Source organism: Musa acuminata, chromosome BXJ3-9 (genome assembly GCF_036884655.1).
Source record: "Musa acuminata AAA Group cultivar baxijiao chromosome BXJ3-9, Cavendish_Baxijiao_AAA, whole genome shotgun sequence".
NCBI lineage: Eukaryota > Viridiplantae > Streptophyta > Magnoliopsida > Zingiberales > Musaceae > Musa > Musa acuminata.
In genome coordinates this window covers 10630039-10647741 of record NC_088357.1, presented here as the reverse complement: position 1 = coordinate 10647741, position 17703 = coordinate 10630039, and the positions used below count along the sequence as shown (strand labels likewise).

At 41.9% G+C, this 17703-nt stretch overlaps 3 protein-coding genes across 5 annotated transcripts; 1 reads left to right on the top strand and 2 right to left on the bottom strand.

The window, feature by feature from the left end:
• Positions 1 to 1311: 1311 nt before the first annotated feature.
• On the top strand, positions 1312 to 6859 carry LOC135649906 (protein trichome birefringence-like 14). 3 transcript variants are annotated; one of them, XM_065168864.1, is made up of 5 exons: positions 1312 to 1489; positions 4104 to 4351; positions 4460 to 4678; positions 5173 to 5368; positions 5510 to 6859. In XM_065168864.1, exons 2-5 carry the CDS (start codon positions 4195 to 4197, stop codon positions 6336 to 6338), a joined length of 1401 nt encoding a protein of 466 aa, XP_065024936.1. In that variant the 5' UTR covers positions 1312 to 1489; positions 4104 to 4194; the 3' UTR covers positions 6339 to 6859. The 3 variants fall into 3 exon arrangements, with proteins under 3 accessions (XP_065024936.1, XP_065024937.1, XP_065024935.1); XM_065168865.1 differs by having other exon boundaries at positions 1312 to 1599; positions 4460 to 4675; XM_065168863.1 differs by having other exon boundaries at positions 1312 to 1599.
• A 414-nt stretch (positions 6860 to 7273) lies between these two features.
• Positions 7274 to 11339, bottom strand: LOC103998037 (MACPF domain-containing protein At1g14780-like). The gene is made up of 9 exons (XM_009419407.3): positions 11224 to 11339; positions 10785 to 11112; positions 9584 to 9825; positions 9117 to 9318; positions 8974 to 9048; positions 8712 to 8895; positions 8419 to 8588; positions 8241 to 8305; positions 7274 to 8164 (listed from the first exon to the last, which is right to left on the bottom strand). Exons 2-9 carry the CDS (start codon positions 11016 to 11018, stop codon positions 7537 to 7539), a joined length of 1800 nt encoding a protein of 599 aa, XP_009417682.2. The 5' UTR covers positions 11019 to 11112; positions 11224 to 11339; the 3' UTR covers positions 7274 to 7536.
• Positions 11340 to 13768: 2429 nt separating this feature from the next.
• On the bottom strand, positions 13769 to 17429 carry LOC103998036 (alpha,alpha-trehalose-phosphate synthase [UDP-forming] 6). Its single transcript, XM_009419406.3, has 3 exons — positions 14682 to 17429; positions 14322 to 14595; positions 13769 to 14247 (listed from the first exon to the last, which is right to left on the bottom strand). The coding sequence occupies exons 1-3, from the start codon at positions 16685 to 16687 to the stop codon at positions 13948 to 13950; spliced, it is 2580 nt and encodes an 859-aa protein (XP_009417681.2). The 5' UTR covers positions 16688 to 17429; the 3' UTR covers positions 13769 to 13947.
• Positions 17430 to 17703: the final 274 nt, after the last annotated feature.

Sequence of the window (17703 nt, the reverse complement as noted above, 5' to 3'; positions counted from 1 at the left end):
ATAAAAATAAATTTATAAATAGTAATATCCTATTAAGAAAAAATAAAAAACAGAAACACCATATGAAAAAAAAAAATAATCACCGAATAGAAAATGTATTTATTTGCAAATGGAAGAACGTGGAGGGGTCCATCGTGGTGGCACCACCACGTCACACAATTCGATCCCCCCTGCACACGTTTCACTACAAGCATAATTTTATAGACGAATCCAAAACCAAGCAAAACTAGATTTCGACAAAATCCATCGATCCAAATCTCCGCGTTTACTCCTCGCGAATTATGTGCACCAACCAAAAGAATTCATACAAACCCACCGACGTCAACTCCGAGTCACGCCCTTTTTTGTATGGCTTCATCTCGTGTACAGCGACCACCGCTATTAGCATCCCGGGCCACTTATATCCTGACACGTGGTTGCGACATGTGGCCACCGCGTCTACGATAGAAATCCTACTGCGCATCTGCCAGCTCGGTGTGCCGTGTCGCTCCCCGAACGCATAGAAGCTTCTCTGCCGCTGCAAGATCCACCGTCCAATTTGTTTATCATGCACATCGCATCCATCAGAGGGCCAATATCTATCGACGTATGTGACTAGTGGGTTGAGTCGGATCGAGTCAGGCAAACCATTGACAAATCACGACATATTATAATATATATATATATATATATATATATATATATATATATATATATTAAAAATAAAAAATGGAATTAATTGCTATTGCTTTATATTAATAAACATATATCTTTCGGATGAAAATATACTACCAAAGACATTAAATTCATCATCATGATTTCATGAAATTGGTTTTAACATATTTCACGCATTCCATCGTAATTTTGAGCTAATATCTCAAAGAAAATAATCATGATTGCGGGCACTTGATATCATCATTTATCCTTCTAAAGAAAACCTAAAATGTCTCATATTACTTTCTATTTTTTAGCATTAATTTGGATTTCACTATCTTAAATAACTGACGTTGAAAAATCACTGACTTGGATATTAGATATACAAATATGCAACTTTGTCAAAAAAAAAAAGAAAAAGAGATAGAGAGAGAGAGAGATATGTGGGAATATGCCATTTGGATGATATATTAAACGAATCTAAATTTGTCCATCTAATACAAAAAACAAAAAAATATGTATTTGTCTTCCCTCAACTTTGATTTTACTTTATTTATACATATATTTATACCGAGAGAGAGATACGTTTGACCGTATAATAATTGGCAGTTCAAATTTGGCAAAGCAAATATAAGGGCCGAAGTTTCCCTATAGAAAGTGGTATGCGTCGATTCGTATACGGACACGACGTATCGGTTGTTGCTTCCCTCTGCTGCCGTCTCCCTGCGCCTTTATTCCGCTCTAAATCCCATCGCCTCGCCCCTCCGCCGTGTCCTCGCTCCTCCACCGGCGCTCCCGGTGACGCTCCTCCGCCGTCGCGTCGCCCGGCGGAGTTCATTCGGTGCTGTCCCAGCTGGTGAGTTGATCCGATCGGAGATTTGCTGGGGATTGGGTTCCAGACAAGAAGATGGAGTCCTGAGCTCGCTCGCCTCTGTTTTCCCCCACTTCTTCGTAGATCTCTTCTTGGTTAGGGTTTCGCATTCGACATTGTTCAAGATGCCTTTTTTTAACCATTCTTTTTCCATCTTCCTTGTTTTTTCTTGGTTGGTGCACGTTAGGCGTACTATACAGACTTGTTTGGTGGATTACGTTCTTGTTTTGAATCTCTACTCTGTTGTATCCTTGGAGGTTTCATAGGAAAGACGATGGTTCTTTGTCTGGGTAATCTGAGCAATCGCTAAATCGAACGTGCGGTACTTAGGATGTCAAGTGAGGCTCGGTCAAGGATTGTATCGGATCTTTGCTGCTAGATCAGGATTTAAGAATATAATTCATGAAATATTTTGTTATTTCTTTATGGGGGTATTGAAGGGATCTGCTATATCTTCCAATTCTATAGTAATTGTTGGATATGAGAACCATAATTCATCTTTGTGTCTTCAGAACTTGGCTTGTATTGGACTGCTGATAATGTGGTTCTACGCTTCTGTGTCTGTTGTTCTCTGAATTCTCCTTCGTTCCTTTGTTTACATATACATTAGACTTCCTGTTTGATAAATCTGGTTCTAAAACATTCTTGGATCTTGGTTTATATATTAAATTAGTTAAGGATTTAGAGAATGTATATCTACATATCAGCACTTTATTTACAGCTCTAATTCTGTTTTCTTTGTCTTATCAGGTCTCATGGTTCCTGTGGTTGGGTTTTGCATCTTAGTGGTCTCATGCTACCTGTTCTTAGTTAAAGTTGTTTTATTTTCTCATTTTGTGTGTATGTAGTGTGTGTCTGTGTCGTTTTCGGATCTTATTATCTTTCTCTTCCTCTATTAAAAAGGAAAAAGATTTCAGAGCTAGTTGTCCTACATCAATAGGGGTCTGCTAGTCTAGAAAATAAGTAGTTGTCCAAGAGATTCGGTTTATAAATTATTGATAGGAGCAAATGAAGTGATGCTTTGTTGTGGCCTGCTCCCCCTGTCTTTGTTTCTCCTCTTTATCTGTGAGTTTCTTTTCTTATCCTTCTAACCTCTATTCTCCTTCCATACCACTGTGATCTCTAAAAGATAACTATATTTTTTTTCCCTGTAGTTACAATCATTTTCCTTTTTTCTCCAAAGACATCCAGTGTTTGCAATGTTTTTCTAGCAGCAGCACCTTTGTGCAGGATTTGACAGATTTATCTGTATCTGATTAACTATTAGCTATGTTGCCTATCATCTAGCCTACCATGTGAAACTTTTCTCTTAGTTATTTGTTGTTCAAAGTTACTTGATTTTAACATTTATTGCGTCAGAAGATAGAGTTTCAGTTTTAGGTATTTGCAAATTGCTAATCACAATATTATCATAGCATAGAGAAATGATGAACATAATCTCATATACTGTTAATAACCCAGAAACAAACAAAATATACCAGAATGACCAATTAATAAATTTTTGAACCATTTTTACATAAAAAGGTTGTGACATGGAAAATTTCACTGTCATGACCAGAAACAGTTTATAAATGCATGAATAGGAGGCTTTATTTATAAAAGGAGACACTAAATGAGAAATGGGAGAAACAAAGACATTATGCAGTAGGAGAACTGTTAACATATGCTATTTGCAAATTCAAAAAGTGTGTCATAGAAAGAGGAGGAACTAGGTGCCCATGGTGAAAAGCTTAAAGCCTAGCCTGATTCATTATCAGCATTTAATACGAAATTCAATGGAAAGAATATCATATTACATGATGCTTAACTTGTCATTCTGAAACAAGCTCTGGTATGCTGTATTATCAACCTTTAATATGAGAAAAATCACCATATAATGTAGTAGAAGAAACCGGAGCTTTGTTATAATTTGATCTCTCTTTTCCAATTGTTTATTTTCAATGCGTATATATATATATATATATATGTATATGTATATGTATATGTATATATATGTATGTATATGTATGTATATGTATATATATATATATATGTATGTATATGTATATGTATATATATGTATGTATATGTATATGTATATATATGTATATATGTATATGTATATACATATAAATATATATATATATATATATATATATATATATATATATATATATATATATATCATTTTTGTCATATATATTTAGCATGTGTTACTTCAGTCTTGCCTCATAACATGCACTATACCTTAATCATAAGTTTCATGTTATGGCACCTTTGAATGGTCTGCTACTCTTATGCTTCATATCTTGTTGAAACTTCTAAAGTTTGGCACTTGACATATTTGGAAGTGTCTATTCACTATTAGTTACATCCTTTTGAATCATATACATTTGTTTTAGAGTTGTCTATGTCATACAGGTTCACGAGAAAGCTTCTTTGATATTTTCACTGCTGAAACATAAAAGAATTTAAATATTTTTAATTTTCCTTCTTTTCCTGCAGAATTGCAGATCCAGTTGTTTTGTTGTTTATCAGCACATGTTATCTAAACAAGTTCAGTCAGGCTTTATTTAAGCTATGTCGTCTAATTTGTTGAATCAATTGCATGTTTTTGCAGAGCATGTTGAAATGTTTGTTGTGTAATACTTTTGAGATGCCACATAATCTGCAATAAGAACAATAGTAGGCTATATTATATTTTTGAAGGGATGAAAGGGGGAATCTTACAGAAAGTCAGAGGCTCTAAACTTTCTTTGGTACTTACTGCTCTCATGTGCACAACCCTTGTTATTTGGGCATGGGAGAAAACACCAGCTCTATCTGTTATATTTCCACCACTAGAACGATTTGATATTCTTTCTCCAGGTATGTCTCTCTTAAGGTCATGTTTTCCCGTCTATGATTTCTTTTAGTTGTATGTGCATTTGTGGAATCATATTTCACCATAAAAGTTGGTGCTCTTTTTGGCAACAGTAGTTCCTGCCAAAACTTCTGCGACATCCTCAGATGATACACATCGGCTGGCATCTGCAGATAAGAATTTGTCAGCTGCAGATGAAATGGAGAGTTCATCATCTAATGAAACAGAGCCTGTTCTCAGTCTTCCAGCAAGCGAGTCTTCAGCCACAAGCACACCTAATAATTCAACATCTGATAAAGATCTGAAAGAGAGTCCCATGCAGGAGAAAAGTGGTTTTGTTGCTTCTTTGTCATCTTTCACAATAATGACTCAACTTTTGTCTTTACACAGTGCTAATGTCATATGTTGGCTATCAGATGTACATGATGCTTTTTATGATTTTCTGACATTTTATTATTTCTGACTTATAGCTCAGGGATAGATGTCAATCTTTTTATAACCATCATAAGTTTGATGTCTTGATGTTTTTATCGACAATGCATCTCACAACCTGCTTTAGGCCACTGTTTCTTTTTGGTGGTGAGCTATCCATGTAATGAAGTGTCGAGAGAGTTTTTGCTGTTGTAATTATTTAAATACAAAATTTAATTTCAGATATTTAAGATAGTTAAATATAGTTAGTGATTACCATGTTATAACAGCAATTTTTTACTAATCTAGATCATAGTTTTCCTTTACCTAATGTTTCTTTTGGGGTCAGCAAAGATATTCTTTAAGCACACAGACTTTGATTATACCTGAAATATTTGAATGTTTTCTCTTGTAGAGTGTAATTATGCAAAAGGAAAATGGGTTGCGGACACAAGACGACCTTTGTATTCGGGTTCTGCTTGCAAGCAGTGGCTGTCAGGGATGTGGGCATGTAGGTTAATGCAACGTACTGATTTCTCGTATGAGAATTTTCGGTGGCAACCACAAGGTTGTGTGATGCCAGAATTCTCAAGGAGCGACTTTTTGAGAAGGTATGTCAGACTGGTCAATTTTTTGAATATATTTCTTCTATTAGTTGGTTTATAAGGCAGGAATTAGTGGTGGCAGTTATTTTATGTTCTTTTAATTAGGATTTTATGTTGTTGAGTTCTGATGCTTCTATTTGGTTTCAGAATGCAGAATAAGACAATTGCTCTGATAGGAGATTCTTTGGGAAGGCAGCAATTCCAATCTCTCATGTGCATGGTCACTGGTGGTGAAACAATCCCAGAAGTGGAAGATGTTGGAAAAGACTATGGCCTTGTGAAAGCTCCCGGTGCCTTAAGACCTGATGGTTGGGCTTATCGGTTTCCAAGTACCAACACAACCATTCTGTATTATTGGTCTGCAAGTTTATGTGAACTGGAGCCTTTGAATAAATCAGACCCAGCTACCCACTATGCGTTGCATCTTGACCGACCTGTAACATTCTTGAAGCAGCATCTTTGCAGGTTTGATGTGTTGGTACTTAACACGGGGCACCACTGGAATAGAGAGAAGTTCAGAGGAAACCGGTGGGAGATGTATGCTGGAGGGATGCCAATCACTGATGGAGAGCTTGCAGACATGAGGAACTTAAAAAATCTCACTTTGCACAGTATTGCTAAGTGGGTTGATTCGCAGCTTTTGCAACGTCCACAGCTAAAAGCTTTTGTTAGGACAATGTCCCCTAGGCATTTTGTCAATGGAGACTGGAACACCGGGGGAAGCTGTGACAACACTGTTCCATTGGCTGGTGGAAGCGAGGTTTTACAAGATCGTTCTAGCGATCCTGTTGCTGAGGATGCAATCAAAGGAACAAGTGTTACGCTATTGGATATTACATCTTTGTCACAACTGAGAGACGAGGGACACATATCCAAATACACTCTTAAGGCCTCAACAGGCATGCAGGATTGCTTGCATTGGTGCCTTCCAGGTATTCCTGATGCATGGAACGAAATACTTTATGCACAAATATAGTCGCATCGAAAGGCAAACATAGTAAATAAGGTTTCTTTTAGAAGCTTTTGATAGGAGAATCAGGTTTATTATACAACTTCAGGGCAAAAGGAGCATTGTGAAGCAGCACAGTTGAATGATTCCAGAAAACCTTTTCTCCATACGAGTCATTATTGCAAGCTCAATGGTTCTTGTTGGAAGTCATCCCCTTTCTCTCAATGGACCTTTGAGCAACTTTCCTGGATCTCCAAAGAATCAATATCAGCAGGAATATCCAAAGTACATGTCACTATATTAGGTTGTTTTTTGCTGAAGACAGTTGAGAACTAAAACATCAGCCTTTTGTTGGCTGAGAGCACTCCATATCTGTTTGCAGAAATTATGGTTTTCAGAACACAGATTATGAATCACCTGACAATTCTATGAAGAGTTTCTTGCCTTGATCATGTAACTCTTTACTGCTTGTTCATATCTTTGGTTGTTCATATCTATTATGCAGGTTCTGAAGCATTCAACATATATAGTAATTTCAAATTTTGCTATGCTCTGTTATGGGGATTCGTTATCATTCATTATTTTAGGTTGACTTGTTTTATTTTCAAGACATGATTAGTTAATGGTTTATACTTTTAGTTCTATAACATCTGTACATGCAATTGTTTGATAATGAAATAGATGAGACCAGTTATTATGAAGGATTTTTCATTTTCAGTTATGTGCTGCTGCAGTTCACAATTTGTTGGGTTTTAGTTTGCATTTGATTCTTGCCAAGAGAAAAAAAATGAAACATGCTGATAGTTCAGTGGAAAATATATCCAAAATGTGCTATTCTGTGATTTCTATCTCTGCTGGTACACAGCATCAACAAAACCTTGTGTGTGTGTGTGTGTCTCTCTCTCTCTCTCTCTCTCTCTCTCTGGTGCCTTCCTCAAGTATATTCAAACTTTACAAACATCTTTTTGATGCTGAAACTTTCATATTTCACCTGTTGCTATCAATCTGCATCACTTTCATATTTCAACTGTTAGCAAGGTGTGGATCTTTTAGGCATCAGAAGCAAAGCAAATGTAAAGTGTGCACTGCTTGGTGATAACAAATTGATCCTCCAAAGCTAAACAAAACGAAGAAAGAACGATGACTTCTTTTCCATCTACTGTACAACTTGCTTCTTGAGACTCTAATGAGAGAGAAGATACTATGAAGCTGCGAGCCTCAAACATCATAAAAGTGAAGTGAGGAGAGAGAACTTAACCTGCAGCCCAATCCTCCCCTTCTCCACGTCCAGCTTCGCACCAGTCACCAGCCAATGCCCAGGGCTGTGCTGAGGCCCCTGACACAGGTGAGAGGTATCCACAAACTTGAGAAGCTTCTGGGCTCCCACCGGCACCGGCGGGCCCACCGGAAAAATACCGGAGTCCACCGGCGCCTCTGGGCCTTGCTGCCTTTCCTTCTCCAGGCCACCGGAGAACGAGGTGCTGACGGCCGAGAAGAAGCTCGACTTCTGAGACAGGCCCGACGGGCCTCGCCGCCACTGCGACCTGCTCACGACGCAGCCGCTCACCTCCGAGTACAGGAGCCTGAGGTGCAGCACACTCGTGGACTCGTGCGCCGTCACGTGGAGCTGAGCTCCGGTGACCACGAACGCGTTCCCCCCGCCGTCGGTCGGCCGCCACGGGGAGTCGTACTCGATCGGCACGGTGCACACCTGCGCGAACTTCTTCCGTCGGACCGGCTCATAGTATCGCTGGTCGGCGATCGCGTCCGATCCCCGCCATTCCGGCGCCGCCTCGGGCCGGGCTCCGATGAACCCAGGGGTATGTGACAGGTGCTCCAGGTGAATCGCTAGCCTGAACACGTCCAAGTTAAGCTCAGTGATCCCTGCTTGCAGCATCAAGTTAAGGTATGTCAGGAGTTCCGACTAACCGATCGTTCTTCTTGCCCTCGAGGTGCAGTCGCATTCCCGTCACCGGTCGCATTCCGACGATGACCTGAGTTCGCATGTGATCGAATCTTTATATGGTTGTAGTGGTTCAGCAACACAGTGGAGAAGAGAGCAGCAGCAAGCAAGCATGCATCCAAAGAGAGATGTGAAATGGCACACCTGAGAAGAGTTGACCGACAGCTCGGGGCCCATTACGGTGAAAGTAAGGGCTGGGGTCGGGATGGACCTGTTCGAGATGGGACCCAGAGGTAGATCACTGTGCATTGGGGCCCAGAGCTTGTGAGCTTGGAAGTCCAGGAAGTAGCGCAGGTCTGATAGAGGAGGCTTATCTGCGGTGCATAAACAAGCCAGTGATCTTAGGTCTCTTTATCTGATCCAAATTCTGATAGCCGTACTTTGAGGAAACAGGTAGCGGAAACCATGATCTGCACGGGGAGGGTAATCGCACATACATCGAAGGTACAGGTTAATGGCATGAGACAGAAAGCCATTGCCGGGGACTCCCTTGAGCAGTGAGGTTATCGGAACGAAGGTGAAGTTGATCACATCAGGCGATGAAGGCACAGTTAGAAGCCACTCGCTGTGGCTGCTCGCCGAGGTATCTCCTCCTCTCTTGTGGCACATGACTGTCACACCCTGAGGAGGAGATCACGGTGAGCTTCTTATAATGCAGAAAGAAAAGCTGTGTTGCAGATAGGTTGTCTTAGAACTTACATCTTTGCAGAAGACAGGAGCAATCCCCTTGACATTTTGCTTCTGTAGATCAAAGACATTGAAGGCCTCTGGAACCTGTTAAATAGCACAAGAATCATGAGAGTAGTGCAGTCAATGGGTCCGAGTGGCCCTGAGAAGCAGACCTTAAGCTTATGTTCTTTAGATCTCCAGTGGAAGGGAGGCAGCGCACATGTCCCTGTGAATAGCTCATCCCCAAGCCTATCGAGGTGTTGTCTGAGCTCACGAGGGGAGAGGCTGGAGGAGTGATCTTGCTTCACGTACACCACATCCTGACCTCCCACACTTAACCCCATTATTACATGCGTGCCATAGGTCTCGATGAACCTGCATTGCAAGCACAGAAATCCAACACCATCTCAATCAGTAAACTTCTCTTTAACTCCTCTTCTATCAGCAATCTTTCTTTGTGTTTCTTGGACTCCTCCTTCGAGAACAAGATTGATTGATTGAATATTTCTCGTTTTGTTTCTGCCGTTTGGCCTCATCAGAGGCTGATGTTTAGCATCATGCATGCTTGTCATCGTGCAGTCTCAAGTCACCAACTTGACCTTTCTGCTACTCATCGTCGATGGCATGCATCTAGACGTACCTTGCGATCGCGCAGGGGTCCCAAGTCGAAGGAACATCTCTGACGACATGATCCACAAGAGCAAGTGGCTGGTGCTCGATTCGCAGCTCAAGGAGCGCGATGAAGTAGCCATCCATGGCGAGGCACTTGGTGTTGGACGCCTCCTGGGCCCATGCGCACCCGTCCATGTCGAACATGTAGTTGAACAGCCCGGAGGGGATCTTTCCTGCCATCGAGCTCCGACAGTTGAACAGCTCTGACATCTGCATGGAGCTCCAACAAGTAAGCCCTTTTAGGAAGATATATTTGTTAAGATCGCCATTCTTCGCACTCCATCTCTGTTTCTTCGCTCACGCTTTGAGTACCCCTCATTAGCAGCATGAATTAGATAGAAGAATGCAGTCATCAACAGCTTCCATCTACTGGTGTTGGTCAAAGCCTAACCCTCTAAAAATGAAGAAAGCGATCCCTTTTTTGTCCCCAGAAATCAATTCGAAGATGGCTTTGTTAGCTCGACCTACTCGGTGGTCTAATTATTTCTTGGTTGGTGCTGATGGTCACAACCAATTTCTCATCTTCTATTTTTTTTGTGGTTCAAAGATCATAACTACTGTCGTCTAATTCTCTAAATTTACAACAGGCCGAAGAACATTGTGTGTGATGTTTTTGTTTTCCGAAGAAATCTACTTCTTGATGCAGAATCTTTCATTGACATTTTCCTCTGGATACATACTTCAGATGGTTTCCTTGGAACTGAGCAAAGATTGGTCTTTTACGATTGCTTGTATTAGACAGCTCTTCCTTCAGCTCTATTCGATCTCTCTAAATGGCTTGAGAGCTTTTCTTAGCATCCCAAAACCTCTGATCAGCCAAATTTTAAAGATGCATTTTCTCGAGTATTTGATACGGTCGATGTTATTTAGCTACGATATCATCCCTCTGCTTCTCAATAAGGAGGAGAGAAGCTTCTTTTACGTGCATGAAATAGGATTTGTAAAATGAAAGGTAAATAATAGATTCCGAAAACAGAGGTGCTGAGAGCAGAGACTTGAGATTCTCTGCCAGAGAACAAATGATGGGATCGCGTGAGAAGAGATTTAGGAGAACAAAAGAAACAAAGATCACAACTGCATACAAAAGCTCACAAAAACATACGCTTTCACAAAGAAAAAGCTTCATGAAGAAGAAGAAGAAGAAGAACCAAAGCACAAAAACAAGCTACCTGATTGAACTCGAGCACATCGGATTGGTATCGCATCCGATCCCCCTTATCGCACTTTATGTCAACAGAGACATCCTTGAACGTTCCAAACCCGGGCACAGCGATCTCTCTCTTCTCTTCCTCATTTATCACAAGCAGCCTCTCCTTTCCCCTGCAGTACTCCGGCCGGAAGTCGCATGCGACGTCGAAGCCCCTCCCCAGGCACCTCAGAGCTGTCTCCACAGCCTGGCTCATCTTCTCTCTTCTCTCCCCAGCTAATTCCCCACCACCAGACCGCTTCTTATCGTCCTCTACAATAGTCTCTTCATGGTGTGTGCTTGCTCATATCCTACAGATATACATATATAGATCGGGATCAGTAGAATAACAAGTCGAAGGTAGTAGAAAAGAAGAATTACACAATGGAAACGGTGGGGTTTCCATTGTGTAGGATACTGACCGCTCATTTCCATTAACTGAATTATCTTTCCCTCTCTCTTCAGCACCAACACGTAAGAGTCGCAGGTGCATGATTCGTTCAACCCTGATGCCGTTCTTTTAACGAAGTCAATTGTGATCCCTGCGCCTGGCGTATCGATGGTGGCAAGAGGGTTTGAAAGGCCGCAGGATGATTGGCTAACGCGTTAAGGTCCGATGTGAATCCACTGATCATTCTTCAACACGGAAATAACATGATAATTGATGCGTAATTCCTCAGGTGTGGACAGTATTTTAGGATTATATTTGATTGGTGCATCTAAACACAAAAGTTTAAGATGTCAACGCTGAATCGAGTGAAGTGGTCAAAGGCCAGAGCCAGTGATGGGTGGTGGGAAATGTCGAGGTGGGGTCGTATGAGGCTGCAGATGGGGACATTTACTTTGGCGCTGTTTCACACAATGTATCATCCATTCCATTGTACGGAGATTTCTCCATTTCACACGAGGAGAAGGTTGAAGAGGATGGAAAGTACTGTGTGGAGAGGTACCGGACGGATTGCTTACTGCTTGCGGGGCCATACGTTTCGAGTGATTCATTCAAACTCCTTCGATCCACGAACTTTCCATGAGATTTGGTCATGCGACTCTCGGGAGACTTCGTATTAGGCATAAAAGCAATGACCTGAGTGCATTGGTTAGTTAATATGGTGGATCTTATATATATATATATATATATAGATAATGATCCACTTGTCTTTCCTTTTTACTGATATATTTATTTGCTGTCTTCTCAATTTGCAGATCCTAACACCATTATTTTCTTTGCATTTATATTTCTGCCTGAACTAAAATTACTGCTAAGTGTAACAAAACATGTAAAATGATGTTATTATTTTCTTTACGATATAGGAATAGATACATCGACACTTCAACATTATGTGACTGATATCTCAGCACTACATGATCGATGCCTTAACATCATGTGATCAATACCTTAACATTACACGACAGATATCTTAGGTTCGGCACATTATGATCATAGTAAAGATGAAAAGATATGCATCACTTTTTGTATGATCGATGCTTATTAGGAAAGTAACAACATCCAAAGTCTATTATAAAAGAATTTTTAATGTGTGGTCATAGATATCTTCTTCTTTTTAAAATTTAAGTCGAATAATCCAAACTCTTTTGTAACTTAAACATTGACGAGACTTTATCGAAAACATCCGGATATAATTTTGTAAATTTCGACATAGTCGTATGTACAAATATGGATGATATCGATTAGAATCATCTTACAACAAAAAGCAGAAGGACAATCCCAATTGACTCAGATTTAACACTTTATATTATTATTTTAAATTTTATTTTGATTATTATTTAATCATAATTTTACATGTCTTTCCTGGAAACTGATTATTATTTTGTTGATGTCCAACTGCTGGGGCCTACATGTAGTAAATTTATGTATACCAGCATCAACTTGTAAATAATAGTAAGGCAAGATTTCATTAGCAATTTAATCCAAAAGATAAGAATTTGTACATAAATAAACGTAAAACCTTTAATGATGTAACATTACCCGATCATGATAGCTTCTTTATTTCGTTGCTAGTAAATAGACCCTACAACATCCTTGCCTCCGAAACTGGTTTACTCGTCCGGGGTGACTGCTTAGTCCACAAAGATGATGGAGTCGGTGATCTACTCGATGCTGTAGATGATGCATAACGACTTCATAGTCTTCCAAACATCAAAAGAAGTTGCCTCTACTTTCTTCTCCGAGTGGGAAAAGCCATTGATGATGAACTATTCCTTGTATGGCGTGGTGAGGCTACGCTGTCCTCGCAAAGACTGCAAGTCCACACGGGAGAATGCAGTCGGACGAAAACTCTTTTTGAGAGAGAGAGAGAGAGAGAGAGAGAGAGAGAGAGGTTGGGGAGGTCGCTGTCTTAGGAACTTTGAAAGGTCAGTCAAAGAGACTGGTCAAGTCTTGCCGGACTCCTTTGGATCTTAGCATGACTTGGTACGTAAATCGATGACTAGTGGAAAGGTGTTGGGCTGATCTGGGGAGATAGGTTTAATTAATGACACTTATTATTCTTTTCTTTCAGTAGAAAAAGGTTGCTTTTTTGACTGATTCTTCTCCTCTCAATATTCTTGAAAAAGACAAATAAAAATTCTCGCGTGGTGTAAGGCCTTTCATTCAGAAGTTCCAAGTTCAGAATTCTTCCTCGTCACTGAGAAAACAGGTTTGCTTGTCAAAATAATAATAATAATAATAAAGTTATTTCCTTATTAGTAAAGAACAAAAATAAGAAAAAAAGAAAGAGATTTTACCATTACTCAGTAACTTAATCTTGTTTGGGAGATTGGTTTAGAATCTCTAATTTCCTACGATCAACATCATGTTGATGTTAGGAAGTCTTTGTGCATGTCAATGCCATTGGCTGCTGTCAACATGAGATGAAGAAAACAACTCATGTTTCTCATGCTTAAAGAGGACCCAAGTGTATATAAGAGTGTCACTTTGATCAACCCAACCACCTAACAAGATGGGAATCAAACAACATAAAAGGCACTCATCATGAGAATTGTAATATATACAACCTAGTTGACAAAAGTGACAAGAAAAGATGAGGATTTGGTTGCGCTCTATGCTACCAAAGTTACAACAAAAGGCCAGTCAAGCCAGAAACAATTCCGCTTGCTGTATCTGTGTGCAAAGTAAAAGATCAGTCTCACAATGGTCCTGAACTCCTCGGTGTCTGCTCTGAAACCGAAGCCAGTCCCTGCATCAACCTAACGATCTCTGCTGTATCATCAAGATAGTACTTGGCTTTGCTGGGTTTTTGACCGACAGTGCAAGCAAACACTTCAGCCGAAGGGGATAACCAGGAATCAGACATGCTGGTGGTTATCACTTCAAACATATCCTCATCGGATCGATCATCCCCTATACAGAGTACGAAGTCCGGTGACAAACCCCTCTTTTTCATGGTCGAGAGTAGTCGCTCAGCTACAAGGCCTTTGCTCACACCCTGTCAAAACAAAGCACCATACTGTGAAAATTAGTGCTTTTAACCGTGAGTGATAAGCACATGTGATTGCTCACCTGTGGTTTAACTTCAACGTTGTTTGGTCCACTTTTCACGGAAACTGGTTCGTTAGCAAGTACACTCTCGAGATGGTCTAGAAGTTCCTTGGCTTGACAAGATCCGAAATCTGGATCAGCATCTTCATAGCTCCAAACCAGTGCAGTTTCCTTGTTTTCGATTGTAGAGCCGTCGGTTAATTCGGCGTACAAGCTCATTACAGGCTCAGCAATTTGTTTCCAGCTATGATCTGCGACTGCAACACATGTTTCCCAATCCGCATCTCTCCTCAACCTGGAAGCAGACATCAGAGGTGGTTCTTTAGGTACTTTTAGTAGAGTAGAACCGTGCAGCACATAAATAGAAATGTTGACGATTACCTAAAGTAGCAGCCATGCTCTGCGGCCATTCCTAGATTCTCACAAGGAGAAAACCAATCACTTAAGGTGCTTCGGCTTCGTGCACTCACTAGAAAAACCAGATTGTTTTTATCATTACACAAGCTGTTCAAGATCTCAATAGACTTGGGGCTCGGACTCTTATCAATTGATGCCTGCGGCATCAAAGTGCCATCATAATCCAGAAGGATGGCCCGAGTGCTAGTTCTCCTGTATGCAGAAACAATATGTTCCATAACAAGCTTCCTGAAGTTTGAGTCAAGAGACACAACTCTAAATTTCAATCCGAACCCTATTCCCCAGCTCCTCCTCCTGTTATGTTCTTTGCAACTCCTCTCCAAATCCTGTAAAAAACTCTTGGCCCAGTACCCAACATCATGGGAGCTCACATACCTGTGGTGCTTCTCATGCCGTAACTGTTTCTCTGCATCGGCCATTTCCAAGGCTGAGGCCATTGCGTCGGCCACTGTGTCAATATTCCATGGATTCACCCTAATGGCCCCGCTTAGGGAAGGAGAACAGCCGATGAACTCCGAAACAACTAACATGCTCTTCTTTGGGTTGGAGGGGCTCAAGCCTAAAACCTTATCCAACTTGTCATTCCCATGCCGTGCGATGATGTACTCATAAGGAATAAGATTCATTCCATCCCTGACTGCTGTCACCAAACAACATTCTGCCACTACATAGTAGGCCATTCTCTCGTAGAACTGGAGTGGCTTATCTATTAGAATTACAGGCTTGTAGCCAGGAAGCCCGAAAGCTTCATTGATCCGCTTCACCATTGCATAGCTCTCATCCTGTACTTCTTTCACATCCTTCCCCCGTCCCCTAGCTGGATTTGCAATCTGAACTAAAACCACCTTTCCTCGCCACTCTGGATGTTGCATAAGTAGCTGCTCAAAGGCCAACAGTTTCAAGCTGATTCCCTTGAATATATCCATGTCATCAACTCCAAGCAGCATCACTCGACCCCTGTCGCAGAACTGCTTGATGAGATCTGCAACTTTCACCTCCGTCTCTGGAAGGTTTAACACCGAGCCAAGCTGGCCCATATGGATCCCAACAGGAAGTATTTTGATGCTTACTGTGCGACCATAATACTCGAGCCCGATATAACCTCTCTTGGATTCGTAGCTGAGCCCAAGCATCCGACTACAGCAGGATAAGAAATGACGGGCATAATCAAACGTGTGGAACCCAATCAGATCAGAATTCAGTAGTGCTCGCAGAAGCTCCTCCCTGACCGGCAATGTCCTGTAGATCTCCGACGAGGGGAAGGGGCTATGCAAGAAAAAGCCAAGCTTTACCCTATTGAACCGCTTCCTGAGGAACGTGGGAAGGACCATGAGGTGGTAATCATGGACCCAAACAAAATCGTCATCTGGATTGATGACCTCAAGGATCATATCGGCAAAGATCTTGTTAACCGAGACATATGCTTGCCATAGATTGCGATCGAACCGTCCACCAAGATCAGGGGACAGCGGAAGCATATAATGGAAGAGAGGCCACAACTGCTGCTTACAGAAGCCATGATAGAACCGAGAGCGGAGATCCGCCGGAAGGAAGACAGGCACACACTTGAAGGTCTCCAACAGTATCTGGGCAACCTCATCTTGCTCGGAAGCTAAAATTTCCTCGCGGAGGCAGCCCACGTAGACAAAATCCATATCGGCATGCTCGCGTATACTATCTTTGAGCTGGAGGAGGAGGGAATCTTGGTCCAAGGAGAAAATCCAGCCGCGACCTTCAGGGCGGCGCTGGGCACGGATGGGAAGCTGGTTGGCGACAATAATGGTTCGGTCATGGGGTGTGAGGGATGATCGATCTGACGATGCATTGGACGCATCGTCATCGGAGTCATCGAGGTCAGGGACTATGCCGGGTGCCGTCACGACGCGGGGAATGCCGCGGCTGATTCGGCCAAGGGAAGGGGACTCGCCGGAGGCCAACTCCAACAGATTGGAGTAAGATTTCGTCACCATTTCTACTGGAACAAGCTCCAAGATTGCTTCGGTTTAGAGCGATCTCAAGTCTTTGTAGCGATAGCAACTTTCCAAAACGGCCCCTTTCTTCTTCTTCCCCGATTTACCTTGAATAAAACCTAGATCTAAGCATTTAATAAACCCAGAGAAGGTTTGCTTTGTCCCAACTGATTCCTTCACTCGCTTTACAGCTCGCCAAGAAAACCCAAGCAACGATGAGAAATCAAACGGAACAAGGCCTCCGAAGACCTCAACAAAGAGGAAAGGGATCAAATGTAGGGGCGAGGGGGGGGGGGGGGGGGGAAGAAAAGCAAGCGAGTGGATAAAATTTGGGGAATTCCCGCAAGGAATCGAATCAGATGACTCGGAGTGGAGAGAAAGAATCCAAACTCTCTCTCTTAAAATGAAATACACCCGATCAAATGGAAGAAATTAATCCAACGATTAAGGTGAACAAGACAAAGGAGAGATACCTCTAAACAAACCACCACGAAACAACGACGGGTCTCGAGATCAAGAAAATTCGCACCGAAAAAGGAGAAAAGTCATCCGGATATAAGGAAAGCATTACCGGGATCGAAATCCTCCGAATGTGAGCTCAATCTCTCGAGTGAGCAGAGATTGAGACGCGCAGCAAAGACACCGTTCTCTCACTTAGAATCTCTCCCAGCTGTTGCCGCTGCTGCGGTTTCGTTGGGACAAACAACCGGCCGCTACGGCGCAGCAGCAACTCTTTTATTATTATCCCCTTAAATTTCTGGTCTTACTTTAATCCCTCGGAGTGCATCTGCCGAAATGACATTTATACCCTCGAATGTTGCTCGCTAAATCTGCGGAGATTTCCGCGATGCGCCTCTCTATGCGGACAGCGAAGCCACCGTCCATGGAGTTTCGCCGGGCAGACGTAAGTTCCCGCACGTACATACTATGCGGTCGTTAGCACGAAACTTTCGTGATCTTGGAAATATCCGGGCGCGAGAGGATAAGGCCAAGCTGGGACCCACGACGCCCCGGCG

Bases quoted from the DNA above. Each gene is read 5' to 3' on its own strand.
- LOC135649906 (XM_065168864.1), top strand. From the start codon at position 4,195: ATGAAAGGGGGAATCTTACAGAAAGTCAGAGGCTCTAAACTTTCTTTG. The intron at 4,679-5,172 runs GTTTTGTTGCTT...TTTCTCTTGTAG, and splicing joins TCCCATGCAGGAGAAAAGTG to AGTGTAATTATGCAAAAGGA. The intron at 5,369-5,509 runs GTATGTCAGACT...ATTTGGTTTCAG, and splicing joins AGGAGCGACTTTTTGAGAAG to AATGCAGAATAAGACAATTG.
- LOC103998036 (XM_009419406.3), bottom strand. From the start codon at position 16,687: ATGGTGACGAAATCTTACTCCAATCTGTTGGAGTTGGCCTCCGGCGAG. The intron at 14,596-14,681 runs GTAATCGTCAAC...GTCTGCTTCCAG, and splicing joins GAGCATGGCTGCTACTTTAG to GTTGAGGAGAGATGCGGATT. The intron at 14,248-14,321 runs GTGAGCAATCAC...TTGTTTTGACAG, and splicing joins ACGTTGAAGTTAAACCACAG to GGTGTGAGCAAAGGCCTTGT.
- LOC103998037 (XM_009419407.3), bottom strand. From the start codon at position 11,018: ATGAGCCAGGCTGTGGAGACAGCTCTGAGGTGCCTGGGGAGGGGCTTC. The intron at 9,826-10,784 runs GTAGCTTGTTTT...AGCTCCATGCAG, and splicing joins ATGTGCTCGAGTTCAATCAG to ATGTCAGAGCTGTTCAACTG. The intron at 8,306-8,418 runs GTGTGCCATTTC...ATGCGAACTCAG, and splicing joins TGTCGGTCAACTCTTCTCAG to GTCATCGTCGGAATGCGACC.